At 37.4% G+C, this 24,326-nt stretch overlaps 1 protein-coding gene across 4 annotated transcripts in view; it reads left to right on the forward strand.

Moving 5' to 3' along the window:
- The window catches only part of WIPI1 (WD repeat domain, phosphoinositide interacting 1), a 53,567-nt gene that overhangs the window by 5,097 nt on the left and 24,144 nt on the right, over positions 1-24,326 (forward strand). For all 4 annotated transcript variants that reach the window (XM_043963171.1, XM_043963172.1, XM_043963174.1 and 1 more), the window contains exons 2-4: positions 813-895; positions 6,860-7,029; positions 18,976-19,072. In XM_043963171.1, the coding sequence (XP_043819106.1) occupies positions 813-895; positions 6,860-7,029; positions 18,976-19,072 (350 nt within the window). The remainder of the gene's footprint in view (positions 1-812; positions 896-6,859; positions 7,030-18,975; positions 19,073-24,326) is intronic.

The raw sequence follows: 24,326 nt of genomic DNA on the forward strand, positions 1-24,326 counted from the left end.
TTTTCTTATACAAAATGACTAATATGGTAATGTTTTACATAATCATACATGTATAACCCATATCTGATTGCTTATGACCTCAGGGAAGTATAAGAGGAGGGAGAGAAGGGGGGATAAAAATTGGAACTCAAAACTATCAATAAAAATGTTAATTATTAAAAAAAGAATTAGTTATGCCACTCAGTTGAAACATGAAAAGCTAAATCATATTCATTTTTATTTTGTCTGAATTGCACTAAATAATTGGTTCAACTTATTTTTAAAAACCTAAACTTACTGATTATTTTGATTTCTTATGAACATAGTTTTAGCTAATATAAATTTATTCTTTAGGATGATGGATTTTATTCATTCATTATTTTTGAGCTGATGGAAAACAACCATTTGCTATTCAATATCACTGTCTTTATTACTTCTTCAGCAAACCAAAAAACTCCTAAGTACCAGAGAGGGGTAGTAGTCAATGATAATTCAGAAATACCCCTATCTCATTGCTACCTAACTTTTAAGAAAACTTTGTATTTAGTAGGTTTTCACATCATTTATAAAGAGGCTGTTCAGTTTTATGACCTTAAATTATTTACAGTTTGTATTTTAAATTTAATTGACCCCTTCATTTTGATTATAGCTCTGCCTACCTGCCAAAATGTACCTGATCGTATAGGAACTTACCAGTTCAGATTCAGAATGTATGTGTGTGTTCTTGGCAGACAATGTGCTTTACTGGGTTGAGGGGAAAGAAAGAGGGTTTGTTTCATTAGGCTACTGAACTACAATGCATGTGGTCATTTCCATTCTTTTATCTATTTCAGATCCCTAGCAATTGGAACCAAAACTGGATATAGGTTATTTTCCTTGAGTTCTGTGGAACAGCTAGACCAAGTCCATGAAAGCAGTAAGTCATTGTTTAATTTCATTCCTACTAAGTCATCATTTTAAATGTTAATTTCTAGTATTGGAAAACCCTCCTCTTCAACCCCTCCCCCCCTCCTTTCCTTGTTCCTAACAAACTTAGTCTTGATTTTCCAGGATTTGAAATGGATCATGGAACTGCCTCATCTTACTTTAAAACAAAAGGTTGGGGGAGGCAATTACTGATCTATTAGGTGATAACTCAAATAAAATTCCATTGTATAAATAACCTTATTTGAAATCCCTTTATTTGAGACAGTTTTGCTAACACTTTTTAAAGGTTTTAGTTACATATGAGAAGCAACATGATGTAGTAGAAAGGGAATTGGAATTGTAAAACCTGGGTTCAGATCCTGACCCTACAGTTGACTAGTTTTGTGACTTTAGTCAAGTCACCTAATCTTTATGGGGCTTAATTTCCTCATTTGTAAGATATGTACAATGATAGACATGATCTACCTACCTCACCAAGTTGTTGTGAGGAAGTTGCTAGTAAACTATAAAGTGCTATATAAATGTGAACTTTTGTTTGTTTTGGGGGTTGGGTTTTGTTTTTTGGGGTTTTTTGTTTGTTTATTTTTGGTGTAGATATGATTTAATTAGTAGAAGGAACTTCCAGAGAAGAAATTCCTTCTGCCAGTGCAAATCAGGAACTGTTCTGCAATTTGTAGTCTTCAAAAATTCTTTGGGATTTTCTGAGAATGTGACTTATCCAGCATCACATAGCCTGTGGACTTGAATCAGGTCCTGCTGAATCCCATTACATCATGCCACTATTATTATTTTATGCTATATTTACTATTTTATTGAACTAGTTAATAAGGATTTATTAAGTATTTAATGTGTGTAGGTACTGTGCTAAGCTCTGGGAATACAAAGAAAGGCAAAAGATTGTCCCTGCCTTCAAGGAGTTTACATTCTATAGATGCAAATAACTGTACAAACAAACTATATGCAGGATAAATAGGAAATAATCAACAGAGGGAAGTCACTAGAATTAAGAGGGATTGGGAAAGACTTCCTGTAGAAGGTGGGATTTTAACTGGCACTTGAAGGAAACCAAGAGGCAGAGACAAGAAGGGAGAACATTCCATGCATGGAAAGCCAATGAAAATGTCTGGAGCTGAGATAGAATGCCTTATTTGAAGAATAGCAAGGAGACCAGCATAATAATAATAGTAATAGCTGACATTTATATAGTGCTTACTATGTGCCAGGCATTATGCTAAGTACTTTACAATTATTATCTTATTTGATTCTCACAACAACTTTGGGAGGTAGGTGCTATTATTATCTCCATTTTATAGACGAGGAAACTGAAAAAATCAAGGGTTAAGTGACTTACCCAGGTTCACACACAACTAATAAGTGTCCGAGGCCAGATTTTAACCCAGGTTTTCCTGACCTTAGGCCTGGCATTCTATCCATTGTGCTACCTAACTGCTCTACTAAATTGAAGAGTACACGGCAGGCTATAAGGTGTAAGAAAACTGAAGAAGACTGAGGGAGGTAGGTTATGGTGGGCTTTGAACTAATACATAACTAGTCAGTCACCTTTGCCTTATTGTTTGTCAGCCTATGGAAGATTGTCAACATTTGCTTCTGTGGCTATGGAAGTATAAAAAAACTTATTCCTTAGCTTTAATAGTAGCACCCACCTTATTTATGTGGTATCAGTATTACAGAGATCTAAAGCTTCTGCTACATATTTTTAAATCATTCAGTCTCACGAATAATTCCCTGGTAGCACAAATAGTTCTGGAAAACTAAGGTTGCACAAGATTATAGGGGACTTTTAATGTCAGGCAAGAAAACTTTATCTTTACTTGGGTGGAACAGGGATCTAATTGTTGTTATTCAGTCATGTCTGATTCTTTGTGACCCCATTTGGGGTTTTCTTGACAAATATTGGAGTAATTTGCTCTTTCCTTCTCCAATTCATTTTACAGGCGAGGAGAATAAGGCAACAGAGTTATGTGACTTGCCCCCGGTCACACAGCTAGTAAGTGTCTGAGGCTGGATTTGAACTCAGGTACTCCTGACTCCAGGGCCGGTGTTCTATCCACTGCACCACCTAGCTGCCCTTAAGTACAGATTTTTTTAAGAAGCTTAGCAGTGAGGAGGAGAGAAATGTGTGACTTGGTAGTGAAAGGGCTTTTTTTTTTTTTTAGATTGGGAAAACCTGAGCAGGTTTGTAGGCAGATGCATTATCAATAGCAAAAGACTGAAGATGAATGAGAGAGAGGATGATCAAAAAATGTGCCCTCCTTTCCCCATCTTATAGAGGGAGAAACTAAGGCCCAGGGAAGTAAACTGACTTTCTCAAGTTCACTCATGGAGTAAGCATCAGAGGTTAAAAAAAAAAACTCCCAAGAACATCATAACAAAAATTCTGTGTACCCAGATCAAAGAAAAATTACCACAAATGGCCAGACAGAAAGTTCAAAACCAGGGAACCACAGTCAAGATCACATAAGACTTGGCAGCTACACCTTTAAAGAAGAAAAAATCATGGCATATGATATTCCAAAAGGCAAAAGATAATGACTTACAACCAAGGATAACTTACATTGTAAGACTAGGGGAAAGAACCTTTAGTGGAATAGCATAGAAGACTTTGGAGCATTCTTTTTTTAAAAAAGGTTTGCATAGTATTTTATATATATTATTTCATTTGATCTTCATGATAACCCTGTGAGGGATAAGTATTATTATTATTATCTCCATTAAAAACATTTTTTTGGCATTTTTATTTAAAGTTTTGAGTTCCAAATTCTAGTCCTTTCCCCTTCCCCTCCCCCTTCCCTGAGACAGTAAGCAATCAGTTATAGGTTCTACATGTGAAACATTTCCATATTAGTCATTTTGTATAAGAAGACATATAAAAGGAAAAAAAACTGAAAGAGAAAGGAAGGAAAGAAAGGATGTTTCAGTCTGTATTCAATCAATATTAGTTTTTTCTCTGGAGGTAGACAGCATGCTTCGTCTTAATCCTTTAGGATTGTATTGCTGATGATATCTAAGTAATTCACAGTTCTTCATCAACAATATTGCTGTCACTGTGCACATCGTTCTCCTGGTTTTGTTCACTGCACCACCTAGCCGCCCCACAGTGTGTAACTTTCAAAGCCATTTAGAGGGATTGATCTTAAGAACAGGGATAGCTCATCTTCTGTGGCCAGAGAGAAAGGATGCTATTATTTAAGATTGGAGAAATGGGGGGGGGGGTGGCGCAGCTAGGTGGCATAATGGATAAAGCACTGGCCCTGGATTCAGGAGGACCTGAGTTCAAATCTGGTCTCAGACTCTTGACACTTACTAGCTGTGTGTCCTTGGGCAAGTCACTTAATCCTCATTGCCCCATAAAAACAAACAAACAAGATTGGAGAAATGGGAGTGAATAACTGAGGGAGTTCTTGCCAGTTGGCCCCAATACTCACTGGAATCACTAAATCATCTGTTGCTAAGAAGAGAATTTTGGAAAGAAGAGAAGGTTTGGAGTTATTGTGGAGAATGAGATGAGTCAATAAGAATAGGGCAGCAGGATTGTTGAGCAATAGCAATACTAGCTGAGCTTATTCCCCATGAATTTGTAGTAGATGAAGACAGCTCAATTTTGTGACAGTGATGCTCAGCAGCCATAGAAGAGCAATAGAAGAATCTTATCATGGACGTTGACCATAGATTAGGATCAGTAGAATTTAGAGGACAGTCAACTCTCCAACTGTATTATAAAGTCATAGTGCTCAAAACTATTTGAATAATAATTTTTTAAAATAACAAAAAAAGATCAGTGGAATAGACTAGATAAGCAAGAAGAAAAAGTTCTAATGGTTGAAGAACATAAATTATTGGGGGAAGGATTTTTTTTTTTTTGACAAATACTGTTTGTTGAAAGAACTGAAAATCAGCTTGACACAAATTAGGTTTAGCCCAAACAGACATCATATATATATTCCATTATAAGGTCAGAATAGATAGCCTGAATATAAAAAGTTACATCATAAATGTAGAGAATGAGAATAGATATTTTTCACAACTATGGCAAGGGGGAAAATTATTAGCCAGACAAAGGATAGAGAAGATCAAAAGAGAAATAGGTTTTCTGATTCTATAGTAGAATTAAAAGGCTTTTTCATCCATGAAATCAATAAAAATAGAAAAAAAAAGAAAAATTGTGGTAGAGGAAAAAATAATTTGTATTAAATATTATTGAAAAGAATGTCTAAGATATATAAGGAAGTGACACAAATATATAACACAGAGAACTATCCCTCAATAAATAATAACTGGTTAAAGGAAATGAAGTTTTCAAAAGGATTGCAAACCATAAATGTCCATTTGAGAAAAATTCAAAATTACTTAATAGAAAGAAATGCAAATGAAAATAACTCCAAGAGTTCATTTCACCATGATCTGGCAAAAGATGACCAAAAAATGAGACCAGTCAATGTTGGAGGAGCTGTGGGAATAAGTATATTAACATACTGGTGGAGCTATGACTTGAACCATTTTCTCTATCAGTTTAGAATTATGCAAAAATAGCAACTGTAATGTCCTAGCCTTTGACCTATTGATCCCACTATTAAGTACAGAGCCCAAGGAAGTAAAAAAGTAGAAATAAAGGTCAAATATTTAACAAAATATTCATAGCAGCTTTTAAATTTTTTTCCTTTTATTGTTTTCCAAAATATATGTAAAAACAAATCTTGACATCAGTTTTTAAAAACTTTGTGTTCCAACTTCTGTTCCTCCCTCCCTTCCCACCCCTCACCCAAAAGAGCTCAAGCAATTCAAAATAAGTTATACATGAGTAGTCATGGAAAACATTACCACATTAGATAGGTTGTGAGAGAAAACAGTTAAAAAACAAAACTTCAGATTAAGGAATTGTCAAAGAAAAAAAATTTTTTTAAATGTGTTTCCATCTGTTTTCAGATACCATCAGTTCTTTCTCTGTATATAGGTTGTGATTTTCATAAGTCCTTCAGGGTTATATTGGATCATTGCCTCGCTGAAAATACCCACATGCTGGAAATAGAGACTAGAAGACTAGGGAAACTAAGGGTATAGATTAAGCTATATGACCACACTTCTCTTGATAATGCCTCTCAATATTAGGTGCAAGAGAGAATTGGAGAATTTTAGAGACTACAGTACTTCTTTACTAGTTCCATGTTTGTCTTACAACCTAGGAAAAGGCAAACTACACTGAGATTTATAAACCTCTGTGGTTTATAAAGCACACTAATTAATGGGTCACCTTGTTATAAAGTAGAAAAAGGAAGCCCAGATGGGTAGTGTGACTTACTTAGTGTCACACAGAAAGTTAGTGATAGAAATGAGATGCCAAGTGCCTTCCACTGTTGATTACCCACAATTTATCCTGTTTACATCTTGTTTGTACATACTTGCTTTTTGACTCTCCCATTAGACCATGAGATCCTTGAGAGCAAAACTGTTTGGGTTTGTTTTTTTTTCTTTCTTTGTATCCTGATCACTTAGCACAGTGCCTGGCACATAGAAGCATGCAATAAATGCTTGTTGACTGACTGTTTTATAGCCCATGGAGTCATCTCTGTCATTTTGAATTTTTAAAAAGTAAATTGAAATGCTTAGAGAAGAAATAAAAGTAACATTGTTTTAAAGTCACAATTAGGGGGCAGCTAGGTGGTGCAGTGGGTAGAGCACTGGCCCTGGATTCAGGAGGACCTGAGTTCAAGGATACTTGACACTTACTAGCTGTGTGACCCTGGGCAAGTCACTTAACCCCAATTGCCTCACCAAAAAAAAAAGTCACGATTAAAACTGTTTACTAATGGTTCATATATTGTGAGTAGAACTTGAAGAAAGTTAATAACTGGAGATTAACTCAAGGCTCCTAAGCTTGATACTCCTGTATAGTATTCTCTTTGTAAATAGCATTTTTTTTTTCTTCCCCATTTAGGTGAAATCCCAGATGTCTACATTGTAGAGCGCCTCTTCTCTAGTAGCTTGGTTGTTGTGGTTAGTCACACAAAACCACGGCAGATGAATGTGTATCATTTCAAAAAGGGTACAGAAATCTGTAACTACAGCTATTCTAGCAACATCCTGTCTATAAGGCTGAACCGACAGGTAAGGAAGGAAAGTCCCCTTTTTTGGACAGTATGAATTAATGACAATGATATTGCAAAAATCTGCATAAAATAGTAAACAGTACTGCTCATAAGCATCCATTATTCTGCCTTGGAAGATGAATTTTTATTCTAAAATAGTGCTTCATTTGACTTCTCTGTCTTCCACTCTCCCAATAAGTTAAATGCTCATTAAGGTGTTTTATGGGCTTTCTGCCTAGAGGCAGCTAGGTGGCACAGTGGATAGAGCATCAGGATGACCTTACTTTGAATCCAACCTCAGACACTATCTCTGTGACCCCAACCAATTCTTTTATGCACTATCTGCCTCAGTTTCATCTATAATAGCCCCTACCTCCCAAAGTTGTGAGAATTCAATTAGATTGTGCTTATATAGTGATTAGCACAATGCCTGGCACATAATAATAAATGCTTGTTTCCTTCTTTCCTTTTGGTTCTCTAGTTCTAATAGATTTATAGTAGTCAAATTAATGTATAAATTATTATAATTGGTGTTGTCCATTTCTGATGTTCCTTTCTCATTGATGATTCCCTGTTTAGTTCAGGCCTGAGGTGTTTCATGTATACGTCTCAGGAATTTTAGGAAGATCATGACATGTGGAGATGTATAGGAGTCCAACTCCCTCACAAATCCCCCAGGAAAGCTCTAAAAGTGAACCACTAAAGGAGTCATGACAAAATCAAAGTGAAACTCTAAACTTTTGTATCCAGTCCAAGACTGCACAAGGAAGCTGCCAGAATCCAGTAAAAACATTTAGAAGAGAGAAAAGCTGGATAGGTAGAAGGCTGGACAGTCATGCAAACAGCCAGGTCCCACAAGAAGAGACAGGGCCAGACCCTAATCCAGCCAGGGAACCTATACTCAAGATTCTCCAAAAGACAGGACCAGATCAGTGCTAGCACAGCCCATTCCCCAACCTTCATGGGAAGAAGAGCCAGAACAGCTCCCAGTGCAGGGCCTGTACCGACAGAGCCCACACAGAAGGCATTGCGGAAAACAGGGGCATACTTGTCCAAGAGTAGTGCTGACCCCAGAGCTTCTGCCAGAGATAGGATCAGACAGTGTCCAAACAGCCCATGCGCAAGTCACAGAGGGGCCATAGTAAGATGAAGGGTCAGGCTAACACCTGGAAGATAAAACACCTGGGGTCTTAGAGGCCTCCTACCAACACAATTGACAACATTTGGTTGGGTCAGGGTCAAAGGGATGGAGCCAACTCCAACTTAGGGACTGCGCCAGGAGAAGGAGACAGAAAAAGGAGCCAAAGCCCAAAGCTAAATTAAGCCACCAGGAGATTAAGCTGCAAACCAAGGATTCCTGTAGATGTTAGGACCTAGTCTTAGCCATGTCATCTAGGACCAAGTAGGGCCTGCCCACACCATCTAAGCATATAAAAGAATCAGGGGGCAGCTAGGTGGCACAACGGATAAAGCACCAACCCTGGATTTAGGAGGACCTGAGTTCAAATCCTACCTTAGACACTTGACACTTACTAGTTGTGTGACCCTGGGCAAGTCACTTAACCCTCATTGCCCTGCAAAAATAAGAAAAAAAAAGTATAAAAGAACCATAGTCTGACCCAAACACAAATCTCCAATCCAGAAACTGACTGGAGATCTGGGTAAACAGAAGAAAGACTACAAGAGTACCTGTAAAAAAATGAAATGATACAAAGATGAACATGCTGGAAAACATCTCAAGGACCAGACTACCTAGTGGTCATGACCAAAATAAATAAATAAATAAATAAATAGCCAGCATTTCATATTTCAGGAAATCAACCAAAAACTGCTAGATCTTTTAGAATTAGAGGGTAAAATGATAATAGAAAAAATGCACCCTGTATCTCCTGTGGTATGAGCAATATTCTCATCCCTGCCCTTGTGCAAGTTAGGCTAAGGGTTTTTTTCTCCCTCAAAAGTTTTTCAAATCATCCTTGAGATTTTGTTGGCTCAAAGGCTCAAGCTCTTGACTTCACTTCTTGGTTACCTGAATACAAAGCATCCCCAAGGAACTCCAGGTTCTATTTGATGCATCTGTGGTGAAAAATAATGGGAATTTCAGGCAATGAAGCTTTGCTCAGATCCATGTTGAATATCTCCTCCTGCTCTGGCTAAGTAAATTTTCTTTTGTTAACCTTTGAATGAATTCTCAGTATCTTTTTTTTTCCCAAAAAAATTGAACCTAAACTCCCACGGGACTGCCTTGAGACAGGCCGAATTTGCAAACTGCCTAAAAAAAAAAAACCCAAATGAAAACATCCAAAAATGTCATAAACCAAAATATACCTTCCAGGTAAAAAAAAAATACTGAAAGAACTCAATTGTATGCCATATTATTATGTCATTATTCATTCTTCTTGCTTTTACTAATTTTGTTTTTTACTCTGACAAGTGGTCTGAATACTCATAGGTAGCTGATAAAAGGAAAACGTCCACATCAATAATGAGGTTTTTTCCCTGATCATTAAAATTTACTTCATTTTTTTTGGCAATAATATTTGCTATTTGCCATGTCTAGCACTTAATTATTTTTCTCAAGTGTTCATGGCATAGCAACCTGAGACTTCTGTTTATTCTACAAGATTTTGGTTTCTTTCATTCTTTTTCCCTGATCCATGGTTTTGCATATAATTCATGACATCTTTATTTTTTCATACCTTTGCATTGAAGTAATCAAATATCAGAATATTTATGCATTTAATTTGGAAGATGTGATAAATTTTTTTAAATTGAATTTAATTTATTTATTCGGTACATTTTAAGGTCCAAACTATCTCTCTCCATCTCTAGTGGTGTGCACTAGAGAAGGCCATCATTTGACACATATATATAGAGGACAATATAGACATGTAGACATATTTATATATATACATATGTCTGTGTATATGTATATGTATGTAAAACCATAATATGTAAACTTCTATTTGTCTGTTCTTTCTCTGGAAATAGATAGCATATTCCTTCATAGGTCCTTTGTAGGTAATTTGCATATTGATAATACTCAGGACAGTTTAGTCATTCAGTTATTCTTTGATTAATATTGCTGTTACTATATGCAACATTCTCTTGGTTCTGTTCATTTCATTCTTGATCATTTCATGCAAGTCTTTACATGTTTTTAAGTCAACTTGCTCATCATTTTTACAGCATAGTAGCATTCCATTACAATCACAACTTGTTTAGCCATTCCCTAGTTGATGGGTATCCCCTCAGTTTCCAATTATTTGCCACCAAAAAGAGAGCCGCTATAAATATTTTAGAACATATAGCTTCTTTTCCTTTTTTCCTGATCACCCTGGGAAACAGACCTAATAATGGTATTTCTTGGTCAAAGGTTATACATAGTTTTATAACTCTTTGGACATAATTCCATATTGATCTCCAAAATGGTTGGGTCAGTTCACAGTTCTACCAGCAGTGTATTTGTGTCCCAATTTTTCTATAACCCTTCCAACATTTTTTATTTTCCTGTTCTATCATTTTAGCCAATCTGATAGGTGTAAGATGATATCTCAAAGTTGTTTTAATTTGCATTTCTCTAATCAGTAATGACTTAGAGCATTTTTCATATGACTTTCATATAGCTTTGATTTTTTTTCATCCAAAAACCACCTGTTCATATCTTTTGACCATTTATCACTTAGGGAATGACTCATATTCTTATAAATATGACACAGTTCTCTATATATTTGAGAGATGAGATCTTTATCTGAGAAATTATTTATAAAATTTTCCTCCAATTTTCTATTTTCCTTCTAATCTTGTCTACATTGATTTTATTTGTACAAAACCTTTAAAATTAAATGTAGTTGAAATGATTCATTTTACATCTCACAATGTTCTCTATCTCTTGTTTATTCATAAATTCTCATATCTGTTCCATGTTCTCCTAATTTACTTATGATAACTTCCTTTGCATCTAGGTCATGAATCCATTTTGACATTATCTTGGTAAATGGTGTGAGATATTGGTCTACACCTAGTTTCTGTCACACTGCTTTCTAGTTTTCCAACAATTTTTACCAAATAGCAAATTCTTATTCCAAAAGCCTAAATCTTTACATTGGTCAAACACAAGGTTACTACCATCATTTACTACTGTGTATTGTATATCTCCTGTGTTCCACTGATTCTCCTTTCTATTTCTTAGCCAGTAAGCAGATAGTTTTGATAATTACCACCTTATAATACAGTTTAAAATCTGGTACTGCTTAGCTTCCTTCCTTCACATTTTTTTTCATTACTTCCTTTGTTATCTTTACCTTTTGTTCTTCCAAATGAATTTTGTTTTTTTCTAGTGCGGTAAAATAATTTTTAGTGCTTTAATTGGGATAATAAGATTAGTTTAGGTAAAATTGTCATTTTTATCTTATTGGCTATACCTACCCTTGAACAATTTATATTTCTCCAGTTACTTAAATCTGACTTTATTTGTATAGAGTGTTTTTTTTGTTTTGTTTTGTTTTGTTTTGCAGGCAGTGGGGGTTAAATGACTTACCCAGGGTCACACAGCTAGTAAGTGTCAAGTGTCTGAGGCTGGATTTGAACTCAGGTACTCCTGAATTCAGGGCCGATGCTTTAACCACTGCACCATCTAGCTGCCCCTGTATAGAGTGTTTTATAATTTTGTTCATTATAGTTCTTGAATTTGTCTTGGCAGGTATATTCCCAGGTATTTTATGTGGGGAATCTCTTACTATCTATCTCTTCTTTTAGGGTTTTGTCGGGGATATATAGAAATGTTAATGATTTATGTGGGTTTATTTTATATTTTGCTACTTTGCTAAAATTTCAACTAGTTTTTAAAATTGAATCTCTAGGATTTTCCAAGCATATTATATCATTTGCAAAAAGAGACAGTTTCATTACCTCATTGCCCATTCTGATCCTTCAGTTTCTTTTTCTTCTCTTATTGCTATTCTAGCATATCTAATACAATATTGAATAATGGTGATAAGAGGCATCGTTATTTTACTTCTGATCTTACTGGGAAGACTTCTAGCTTATCCTCATTACAAATAATACTTGCTGATGGTTTTAGATAGACATTTCTTATCATTTTAAGGAAAAATCCATTTATACCTATACTTTCAGGTACTTCTTTTTTTTTTTTTTGTGAGGCAATTGGGGTTAAGTGACTTGCTCAGGGTCACACAGCTATTAAGTGTCAAGTCTCTGAGGCCGGAGTTGAACTCAGGTCCTCCTGAATCCAGGGCCGGTGCTCTATCCATTGTGCTACCTAGCTGCCCCCCATACCTATACTTTCAAGTGTTTTAATAGGAATTAGTGTTGTGTTTTGTCAAAAGCTTTTTCTGTATCTATTGATATAACCAAAAGATTTTTGATACTTTCTTGATATAAACATGGAGTTCTTCATAGAATTTCTCTGCTTTTTCATGCTTGTCACCCACTGTTGATATGTAAGGTGCAATTGTTTTTCAAGGTCATCTTTTTTTAAATATGTTTTCCAGTACTGCCATGTAAGATAACCAGACTTCCCATGAAATAACATTTCTTATTGCTCTTGTATGCAATAAAACCCACTCTGTTTACTCCTGTTTTTGTTCCTTCAAGCAGTATCTATAAGCCAACTTTCCATTTAGGTGTAGCTTCCTTTTTTCTTCTGGTATCATTTATATCAATCATCAAGAATGATATGATTTAGGGGCAGCTAGGTGGTGCAGTGGATGGAGCACCGGCCCTGGAATGAGGAGTACCTGGGTTCAAATCTGGCCTCAGACACTTAACACTTACTAGCTGTGTGACCCTGGGCAAGTCACTTAACCCCAATTGCCTCACTAAAAAAAAAAAAAAAAAGAATGATATGATTTAGCTCCTCTACCAATATATTCATATCACAGGGGCCCTACTGGATCTCACATTTAGAGTACCATTAGTCAATTTGCAACCTATAGATCATCTAAAACCTGTGGCATTCTCAGCATGGTCTGTTCCTCCCCTTCCCTTCCCTCCCCGGTCCCCATCACTCATGTCATTATCACTACAAAAGTAGAAGGGGCAACATGGGACTAAGAGCCATTTTCTGCTTTTTCTCTGTTTCATAGATAACCATAGCCAAACATAAAACCAAATATCTTTATTAACACATTTTATTAATGGTACAAAATATTTTATATTACTAAAAGGGCAGATTTTAACAAGGAAGAGAACATTGGGAGTTTAAAGGGGAAGGAAGAAAGTAAAAGGCTTTTTTGGGGGGCCTATTCTGCCCTACTGCTGAGATATAAAATTCCCAAAATAATTTTGTTTGTTAAAGGGAGAAAATGTTTTATAAACCTGTTTGTGGGAAGATATTTTCATTGAGATAATGATTTCATTTAGATCACCACTAAATTATGTGGAAATTAGGTTGGTTACAGGTTCTAAAATTCTTCCCTATGAAGTATGTTTTTTATATAGAGCAGAGTGTGGAACTTGAATGTATGAACTGTAGAAGGAACAAGGGAGGAATGATTTATATTAAGTGAATGAGAGGTAATCTGAGTGAATTTCTAATTGAAAGCTTTTAAGGGAAATGTTTGATAAAGTGCTGCTTTTATTGGACTTCAAATTAATTATGTGTCAACAGAGTAAAATGACAACTAAGGGTCATAATGCTCAGGACTAACAGAGTAGTAAAATCCTGGTGATGTCACTTCTGCCATATTATGTCAGCATGACATTGTACAGTGGATGTTGACATATTTGACAGTGTGCAGAGGGGGCAAAATGGTAAGGGGATTTGAGTTCATGCCTTTGTGATTTTTTTCTAAATATGTTTGATTATTTATATACTAGATTTATTTCCCATACACCTTTTTTTTTTTTTTAGTAAGGCAATTGGGGTTAAATGACTTGCCCAGGGTCACACAGCTAGTAAGTGTTTTAAGTGTCTGAGGCCAGATTTGAACTCAGGTACTCCTGACTCCAGGGCCGGTGCTCTAGCTACTGCACCACCTAGCTGCCCCATACCTATGTGATTGAAGGAACTGGGAATGTTTAACATGGAGAAAAGAGTTAGTTACCTTAAAGTATGTGAAGAACTGTCAAATGGAAGAAGAAATAGACTTCTTCTTGGCCACAGAAGACAGAGTCAAGATCAGGGGGTGAAAGTTGCCAAGAAACACCTTTAGAAAAGGAAAAACTTTTTTAATGAATAAAATTGTTTAAAAGTAGAATGGGCATAAATCCTGGTGATCACTTGCTGTAATCTCCTTGCTGATATCTTATTTAAGATTTTAGCATCAATATTCATTAGGGAAATTGGTCTATAATTTTCTTTCTCTGTTTTTGCTTTGCCTGGTTTTGGTATCACCACCATATTTGTGTCATAAAACGAATTTGGTAGAACTCCTTCTTCACCTATTTTTCCAAATAATTTGTATAATATTGGAATTAATTGTTCTTTAAATGTTTGGTAAAATTCACCCGTAAACCCATCTGGCCCTGGGGATTTTTTCTTAGGGAGTTCATTAATGGCTTGTTCAATTTCTTTTTCTAATATGGGTTTATTTAAGGATTTTATTTCTTCTTCAGTTAACCTGGGAAGTTTGTATTTTGGTAAATATCCATCCATTTCATTTAGATTGTCAAATTTATTGGCATACAGTTGGGCAAAATAATTCCTAATTATTGCTTTAATTTCCACTTCATTGGTGGTAACATCACCCTTTTCATTTTTGATACTGGTAATTTGGTTTTCTTCTTTCTTTTTTTTAATCAAATTAACCAATATTTTATCTATTTTATTGTTTTTTTCATAAAACCAGCTCTTAGTTTTATTGATTAATTCTATAGTTTTTTTGCTTTCAATCTTATTAATTTCTCCTTTAATTTTCAGGATCTCTAATTTAGTGTCTAATTGGGGATTTCTAATTTGTTCTTTTTCTAGCTTTTTAAGTTGCATGCTCAATTCATTAATCTCCTCTTTCTCTTTTTTATTCATGTAAGCATTTAGAGCTATAAATTTTCCCCTAAGCACTGCTTTGGCTGCATCCCATAGATTTTGGTATGTTGTCTCATTGTTGTCATTCTCTTGGATATAGTTATTGATTGTTTCTATGATTTCTTGTTTGGCCCATTCATTCTTTAGAATGAAATTATTTAGTTTCCAATTGATTTTCATTCTACTTTTCCCTGGCTCTCTCTTACATGTAATTTTTATTGCATCATGATCTGAAAAGGATGCATTTACTATTTCTGCCTTTCTACATTTGACTATGATGTTTTTGTGCCCTGATACATGGTCAGTTTTTGAAAATGTGCCATGTACTGCTGCGAAAAAGGTATATTCCTTTCTATCCCCATTCAATTTTCTCCAGACATCTATCATGTCTAACTTTTCTAGTAATCTATTCACCTCTTTCACTTCTTTCTTATTTATTTTTCAGCTAGATATATCTAATTTTGAGAGGGGGAGATTCAGGTCCTCCACTAGTATAGTATTACTGTCTAATTCCTCTTGTAACTCATTTAACTTCTCCTCTAAGAACTTGGATGCTATACCACTTGGCGCATACATATTTAATATTGATATTACTTCATTATCTATAGTACCTTTAAGCAAGATGTAATTTCCTTCCTTATCTCTTTTAATGAGATCTATTTTTGCCTGCACTTTGTCTGAGATAAGGATTGCTACCCCTGCTTTTTTTACCTTAGCTGAGGCATAATGTATCTCTCTGCTTCAAATGTGTTTCTTGTAAACAGCATATTGTAGGATTCTGGTTTTTAATCCACTCTGCAATTCGGTTCCGTTTTATAGCAGAGTTCATCCCATTCACATTCACAGTTATTATTACTGTCTATTCCCCTCCATTCTATTTACCCCCTTTGTACTTTCCCCCCCTTCTTTCACCCTATTCCTCCTCACCGACGTTTTACTTCTTACCCCTGCCTCCCCCGATCTGCCCTCCCTTTTTATCACCCCCCCTCTCTTTTCTTTACCCTTTTCTCCCTTGCTTTTGTCCTCCCTTCTATCAGTTCCCCCCTTTCCCTTCCCCTTTTGCTTCCCTAAAGAATGAGTTAAGTTTCTTTATCCCAATGAATGTATATGTTATTCCCTCTTTGAATCAAATCTAATGAGAATAGGGTTGAAACAATGTTCCCCCCTCCTTTCTTTCCCTCTATTGTAATAGGTTTTTTTTCACCTCTTCATATGATATAATTCATCCCATTCCACCTTCCCTTTCCTCTCCTCCCCATAGACTCCCTTTTTAACCCCTTAATTCTTTTTTGTATCATATCAAAGACAATTTATATTTATACCCTCTATGTAAAGTCCTTCTCTCTGCCCAAATACATTTACAATTCTTAAGAGTTATGAGTATTATCTTCCTGTGGAGGGATATAAACAGTTTAACCTAATAGGGTAACCTTTTTTTTTCCCCCCTCTGTTTACCTTTTTAAACTTCTCTTGAGTCTTGTATGTTGAGATCAAATTTTCTATTCAGTTCTGGTCTTTTCACCAGGAAAGATTGAAAGTCCCCAATGTTATTAAATGTCCATCTTTTCCCCTGAAAGAAAATGCACATTTTTGCTGGGTAATAGATTCTTGGCTGCAATCCAAGCTCCTTTGCCTTCCGGAATATCATATTCCAAGCCTTGCGGTCCTTTAATGTTGAAGCTGCCAGGTCCTGAGCAATCCTGACTGTGGCTCCATGATATTTAAATTGCTTCTTTCTGGCTGCTTGGAATATTTTCTCCTTCACCTGATAATTCTGGAATTTGGCTACAGTATTCCTTGGAGTTTTCCTTTTGGGGTCTCTTTCAGGAGGTGATCGGTGGATTCTTTCAATGATGATTTTATCCTCTGATTCTATGGTATCAGGGCAGTTCTCCTTAATAATATCCTGGAGTATGGTGTCTAGATTCTTTTTCTGGTCATGGCTTTCAGGCAGTCCAATGATTCTCAAATTCTCTCTCCTCGATCTGTTTTCCAGATCAGTTGTCTTTCCAATGAGGTATTTCACATTTTCTTCTATTTTTTCATTCTTTTCATTCTGCTTGACTGATTCCTGGTGTCTCCTGGATTCCTTATCTTCCAACTGTCTAATTTAATTTTTAAGGCATTGTTTTCTTCAGTAAGATTATGTACCTTTTTTTCCATTTGGCCAAGTGAATTTTTTAAGGCATTGTTTTCTTCAGTGAAATTATGCACTTTTTTTTCCATTTGGTCAGTCAATCTTTGTGCTTCCTTTTCCAAGCTGCTGATTCTTTTTTCATAGTTTTCTTGTTTTGCTTTCATTTCTCTCCCCATTTTTTCTTCTACCTCTCTCAATTGATTTTTTAAATCCTTTTTGAGCTCTTCCAGGAAGGCTTTTTGTTCTTGAGACCAATTTACCTTCCCTCCTGAGGAGGGAATTTGAGGCTATTGTCCTCATCTGAGTTTGTGTTGGCTTCTTCCCTATTGATACAGAAGCTCTCAATGGAGAGAGCTCTTTTTTGCTTCTTACTCATTATTGCAGCTTATTTATTTATTTTTTAAGTTGAGGTCTGCTCTGGGGGCACCAGGGTCCCTGTTTTGGGCTTCTTGTGCAGGGGTATAGGTGCTGTGTGACCGGCTTTTTACTCTGAGGCCTTTATGGTGTGTGGAGATCCCCCACCCTGCACTTCCTGTCTGATTGCACTTGGCCAGCCAGGCGCCCGATCTTGGCATCTGATCCCGCCTGACCCATTCGTGGCCCTCTCGGCCGGTGCAGGTAGGTTTTTCCACTGTCCTTCTTGGCCACCAGATTTTTGAACCAGGTTCCAGGGGCCTCAGTTGTTTGGCTGTGGCCCGCAGCTCCTGCTGACTTGCCCTGACCCCCTCTGCGCTAGGTTGCTGCCCTGCGCTGGGCCTCCCTTTTGCCCGAGTCAGACCGACCTTTTCCTGAAGTCTTCTAAATTATCTCTGGTTGGAGGACTGTGTCTCTCTGTCTCTTTGCAGGTTCTGTAATTTCAGAATCCATCCAGAGGCTTGATTTAATGTTCTTTTTGAGGGAACAGAAGGAGAGCTCAGGCAGCTTGCTGCTTCCTCTCCGCCATCTTGGCTCCGCCCCCCTCTATGATATTTCTAACAAGTGGTCATCCAGCTTCTATTTGAAGGCTTCTAGTGATCATGTAGGCAGAAGCAAAGAACAGTAGGAAGAGTTCAGAAAGAAGATCTGGATTCAAATCCTGACCCCATTTCTTGCTATCTTTGTGATCTTGGACAAGTCGTTAACCTTTTCAAGGCCTAAGCTATTTTTTCTGTAAAATGAGAAGTTTGACTTAAAAATCTCTAAAGTCCTCTCCAGCTCCAAACCCTATAAAACTTTACCTTTTGGATGCATTAAGTTTTCAGGTAGCTCTAATTGTAAGTTTTTCCTTTGAGTGAAAATGACTTCTTCGCAATTTCAACTCACTAGTTTTAATTTTGCCCCAAGGATCAAAGTAAAACAATGTTAATCCCTCTCCCCATGGCAGTTTGAGGACAGCCCCTTTTCTTCTCTTCCACACATCAAAAATTCCCCAGTTCCTTGAATCAGCCTCTGACATGATTTTGAGTCCACATACTATTCTAGTCACTCTTCATCTGTCCCACTCTAGCTTTTCAGTTTGATTCTAAAATGTAGTACCTAGAAGTAAACCCAATACACTAGATGTGGTCTGACAAGAGCAGAGTATAATAGGACAATTACTTTCCTTGTTTTGACCACGTCATTCTGTTAATGCAACCAAAGATTCCATTAGCTTTTTGAATGATTGAATCCACTCAAAGACCCCAATCTCTGGAGGGTTTTGTTTTACATGAACAATGTGTCATCTAGCAATTTCTTCCCTCTTGTATTTTAAGTTTTTAAAGAACTTCACATTTATTCCTCAGTAACTTCATTTAGTCCACCCTGTACTTATTAAAGGAATTTGGTTCAGTAGCTATCTATGCATGTCTGTGTGGTTGCAGAGGCTGCTGGTGTGCCTGGAGGAATCCATTTATATTCACAACATTAAAGATATGAAGCTATTGAAGACTATCCTGGATATACCTGTAAACCCAACCGGTAAGTAAAAAAAAAATTCTACAAAAAACAAATACTCTAAAGAATTCATGTATGGATGCTTTTCTCTTATATATTAGGTTTATGCTCAGACAGAAAATTCTTAAGTTTTTTCATACTTGAAAAACCTTAAGCTTTTCTTTTTTGCCTTGAAGCTTTGTTTTAAGGATGGTGAATTAAAATTGTATAACGCTGTGAATTGTGTGTAAGAACAGTGTAGGTACCATTGCAACCTCATTGAGACTCTTTTTTTTTTTTTTTTTTTTTTTTGCGGGGCAATGGGGGTTAAGTGACTTGCTCAGGGTCACACAGCTAGTAAGTGTCAAGTGTCTGAGGCCGGATTTGAACTCAGGTACTCCTGAATCCAGGGCCGGTGCTTTATCCACTGCACCACCTAGCCGCCCCTGAGACTCATTTTTTAAAAAGCATAGGGGGCCTTAACCCCCATCGCCCCGCAAAAAAACAAACAAAACAAAACAAAACAAAAAAAAAGCATAGGGGGCAGCTAGATGGCGCAGTGGATAAAGCACCGGCCCTGGATTCAGGAGTACCTGAGTTCAAATCCGGCCTCAGACACTTGACACTTACTAGCTGTGTGACCCTGAGCAAGTCACTTAACCCCTATTGCCTGCAAACCCCCCCCCCCCAAAAAAAAAAAAAAAAAAACATAGACAGAGGCGGCTAGGTGGCACAGTGGATAGAGCACCAGCCCTGGAGTCAGGAATACCTGAGTTCAAATCTGGCCTCAGACACTTGACACTTACTAGCTGTGTGACCCTGGGCAAGTCACTTAACCCCAGTTGCCTCACTTTAAAAAAAAAAAAAGCATAGACAGCCCTTTCAAGGTGATTTATTTGTTCATTTTATGAAATTGATGTTGGCAGTATCTCAGAATGTGAGAAGCTTGTCAAGTTGTTAGTTTTTTTTTTTTAAAGATTCCCTAAAAATGCAAAAGTTGTCATTAGAATAAAGAAGCTTGAAATTGGTCTGTTTTGTACACCAAGGAAAGAGAAAAAGATACATAGAATCTTCTCTCTCTCTCTCTCTCTCTCTCTCTCTCTCTCTCTCTCTCTCTCTTTTGGTGGGGAAATGAGGATTAAGTGACTTACCCAGGGTCACACAGCTGGTGTCTAATGTCTAAGGCCGGATTTGAACTCAGGTCCTCCTGAATCCAGTGCCTGTGCTTTATCCACTGTGCCACCTAGCTGCTTCTTACATAGAATCTTAAAGAATTAAATTCATTTCTAGGGAATCTCTCTGCTCCAGCAATAAGCTAAAGTGGAGTTTGACTAATGGAGGAAACATTGTACGAAAAATTTTACCTACACAGTGGGCCAAAAGTCACAAATATAACTCCTTTATTTTTTGTTTTTAATTCTCAATATGATAGCATCATGTATAGGATACACAGGAAATGAATTTACATTATGTGTAAAAAATCAAATCTCATAAATGGCAAACAATGAAAGTAAAAATTTATTTTCAAAAAATTATTAAGGGGGCATCTAGGTGGCACAGTGGATAAAGCACCAGCCCTGGATTCAGGAGGCCTTGAGTTCAAACCCGGCTTCAGATACTTGACACTAGCTGTGTGACCATAGGCAAGTCACTTAACCCTCATTCCCCTGCCCCCAAAAACAAAAACCAAAAAAACCTTCGGACCCCTTGGTGACTTTTGGCCCACCCTGTATAAGAGCTGTATAGAGAGCTATTAAAGTTTAAAACTGTGCTGTAACTTTTCGGACAACCTGTATATGGTGTAAATCAGTCAGTAAATATCTATTAAGCACAGTGCTGGGCACTGTGCTAAGCAGTGGGAATACACTTGTTTTTCTTTGCAAAGGCAAAAGCCAGCCCCTACTTGAGAAGCTCACAATCTAATGAGGGAGACAACATGCAAACAGTAATGTACAAAGGAGCTATGTACAGGATAAATTGGAGATAATCAACAAAGGGGAGGCCACCAGAATTAAGAGGGATTGAGAAAGGCTTCCTTTGTAAAACGGGATTTTAGCTGGGATTTGAAGGGAGTCAGGAAGCAGAGATGGAGGGAGAACATTCTGTGCAGGAAATGCTCAGAGTTGGGAGATGTAGTATGGAGTTCAAGGAACAGCAAGGAGTCTAGATTCACTAGATCAAAGATGTAGGGAAGTCTAACATTATGAAGACTGGAGGGGGTGGCAATTATGAAGTGATTTGAATGTCAGCAAGATTGGGCCTGCACTTGAGGAAAATCACTTTGGCAGCTGAATGGAGGAGAAACTTGTGGCAGGCACACTGACTAGCAGGCTACTGCAGTAGTCTAGATGTGAGGAGATGAGAGTCTATACCAGGGTGGTAGCAGTATCAGAGGAGAGAGAGAGGTACATTTGAGAGATGTTATAAAGGTAGAATTGAGAACAGATTGGATATTTACCAAAAGGTTGGATATAAAAGTCAAGGATTCCCTGAGAGTTTGGTTTTTTTAAAGGATGATGGAGACACAGAATATTTATATATAGTAAAGGGGAGAGTGAAGATTATTGACCAGGTGAGGGTGGTAGAGAAAGAAAAATGTGTTGGTGAAGATGGAATCGATTTGGATCAAGGACACATGGTATAAGGGTTTGCCCTGATAAGGAGAAGGGCCACTTCTTCATGTAAAACAGGGATGAAGGAGATCGTGGGAGAAGCCATCTGGGGGATTTGAGATGAGGAGGAGGAAAGAAAAGGGACCTCTTGGAGAATGGCTTCAATTTTTTCAGTGAAGCAATTGACAAGATTCTTAACTGACAGGTTGGAAGAGGGGATGCAAAGGGAAGCTTGAAGAGATTTGGAAAGGTTTGGAGCAGCTGTTCTGGTGAGTGGGATAGCAAATCAGGATGGTGTAAAAGGATTGTATTATTGCAGTGAGTCAAGTTGAGATGGTTTAACAATAAATTTGTAGTAGACCCAGGCATCATAGTTTCATGACTTTCTGTAGCTCCACTCGGTAGCACATGAATAGGAGTGAAAGCAGTGGATGAGGGAAATAAACCATAGTTGGGGTTTCAGGATCAGTGACAGTACAAGGGAGTATAGGGCTTAAGTCTAGACGATAGTATAAAGGTAAACCGATTCTCTAAGGGGTTCTCCTCTCTTCTGTCTCTAAGAGGGGTATTAGGCTAGAATTATATCTTTCTTCTAAATCTCAATTATTTGTAGTCTGGGTTTATGATGAGTTTAAAGTAAATTTTCCTGATTGCTCTCAAGGGAAGGGTAACATTTAGCTACTGTCACTGTTAACTACTTAGTTCCCTCCCACCAAATTCTGGTTACAAAAAAGACCATCATAAATAGTTTGTTAATTAAATAGCTCTTTGTCAAAGTAAGCAGTAAACAGAAATTGGGGGAGTTATATAGATTAGACCAGACCAAAGAATTCACACAAGTAAATGAACTCTCTAGCTGGGGTAGCTGAAGGAAACAGAACAGTCTCATGGAGGGAGTCTGGTTTTGGGAATCTTTAGGGTTTCAGGCACTGAGAATAAAGAGACATGGTGGAATCCAGTTTCTCCATATGTTGGTGGCTCTGGGGAACTCTTCATTCCAGTCTTAAAGTGTGGCCACCTTTCTCTCATGTGTCCACCTTACACAACATTCTGGTTTAAAGAAATCTCTCAGCCAATCAGGAATCACATCTTCCTCCACACATACAACAGGCAGCATAACAGGTCTTTCCTAGACTTGGGCAGGAATAGGGTTACAAATGTTTACTGTCAATGTTATTATCAATTTGAATATACAAGAAGAGGAGGGACAAATTACTGTTCCACAAACAGTAAACAGGCCAAATTGGCTGGAATGTAGCACTTGTGAAGGTAAATAATGTGAAAAGTTTGGAAAGATAAGGTGAAATCAGATTGTAAATGAAGTTAATTGTCAAGGTGAGTTTTTATTTTTTCTTAAAGGCAATAGGGAACCACAATTGAGCAGGGGAATGATGTGGTGAAACCTGTGCTTTAAGAATATTATTTTGTTTAAAGAAGAGAAGGAGCAAAGCCAGAAAGAACAACTAGAAAGTTCTTGCTGTAGTCCAGGCAAGAGTTGATAGGGATCTGACATAGGTTGGTGGTAAGAAGGGGATAGATTCAATGGAGTGTTGTAAGCATAGAATAAATGAGACCTGGTCACAGGGTATGAGGGGTGAAGGAGATGGAAAAGTTGAAAATGACTTCCAACTGAGGTGGGCAGGCCACCTAGCTCTCATACACTCACTCCAGCAAAAAGCTAAAATGTGAACCATTCTGAATAATCAAGAAGTCCACTGAAAAACTAGTGATTTCTTCTACCTTACAAGTTAGAAACCCATGGATAGAACGAAAGGGAACCACCAGCAAGGCCAGTGCCAACACAGGTAAACAAGCCAGCATCCTCCCAGTGTGACCGGAGATACATAAAACCTGAAGGGCTCTTATGTCCCAAGGAAGCAAGAGGTGAGGGTCCCCCAGAAAAAGCCCTCGGGTGGGGCTCCAAGAAGCCTCAGGGAGCAGCAGGTGTATAGGGGTTCCAGAGTCTCCAGCACTCTTTCTTAAGATGCCATAGAGTGCCCAGATGATCTAGAGTTCTGAATCTCAAAGATCAGTGGAACATAACCTAGGGGCACAGGGGCCAACATAGGAATTGAGGGGAACCAGGATGAGACCAAGCAGCATTGACCACCTCTGGTCAGCACAGAGCAAAGCCTGACCTTGCACAAAGCCCAGTTCAGGAGCTAAAGCTGGAGAGGTGACTAAACCAAAAAACACCTGTATGAAAAACATATGTGTGTGTGCGTGTCTGTAGCATGTAGTGTATATGTGTGTGTGTGTGTGTGTATGATCTAGAGAATTCTTTTGAAAGGGCAAGAGGAATTCTTAACAACTGCAAGTAGAGACTCAAAAAAAAAAAGATACTACAGAAGGACTAAATGAATACTTAGAAGAAATGAAGCAAAGAAACTGAAGGAAGAAATTGAAAGGCTAATAAATGGCTTAGAAGAGAAAGTAGTAAACCTTACCTAAGTAACAGACTCACTGAAAACTAGAATAGACCAAACATAAATCAATGATTCCACTGGACAGAAAGAAATATTAGAATAAAATCAAAAATTTTTAAGGTACCTGATATCAAAAAGTGATGTGGAAAATGGGTCAAAGAGAGACAATATAAGAGTTGTTGGGGGAGGAAAAAAAGAGTTATTGGAGGGGCAGCTAAGTGGCACAGTGGATAAGGCATCAGCCCTGGATTCAGGAGGACC

This window comes from Dromiciops gliroides, chromosome 4, assembly GCF_019393635.1.
Source record: "Dromiciops gliroides isolate mDroGli1 chromosome 4, mDroGli1.pri, whole genome shotgun sequence".
NCBI lineage: Eukaryota > Metazoa > Chordata > Mammalia > Microbiotheria > Microbiotheriidae > Dromiciops > Dromiciops gliroides.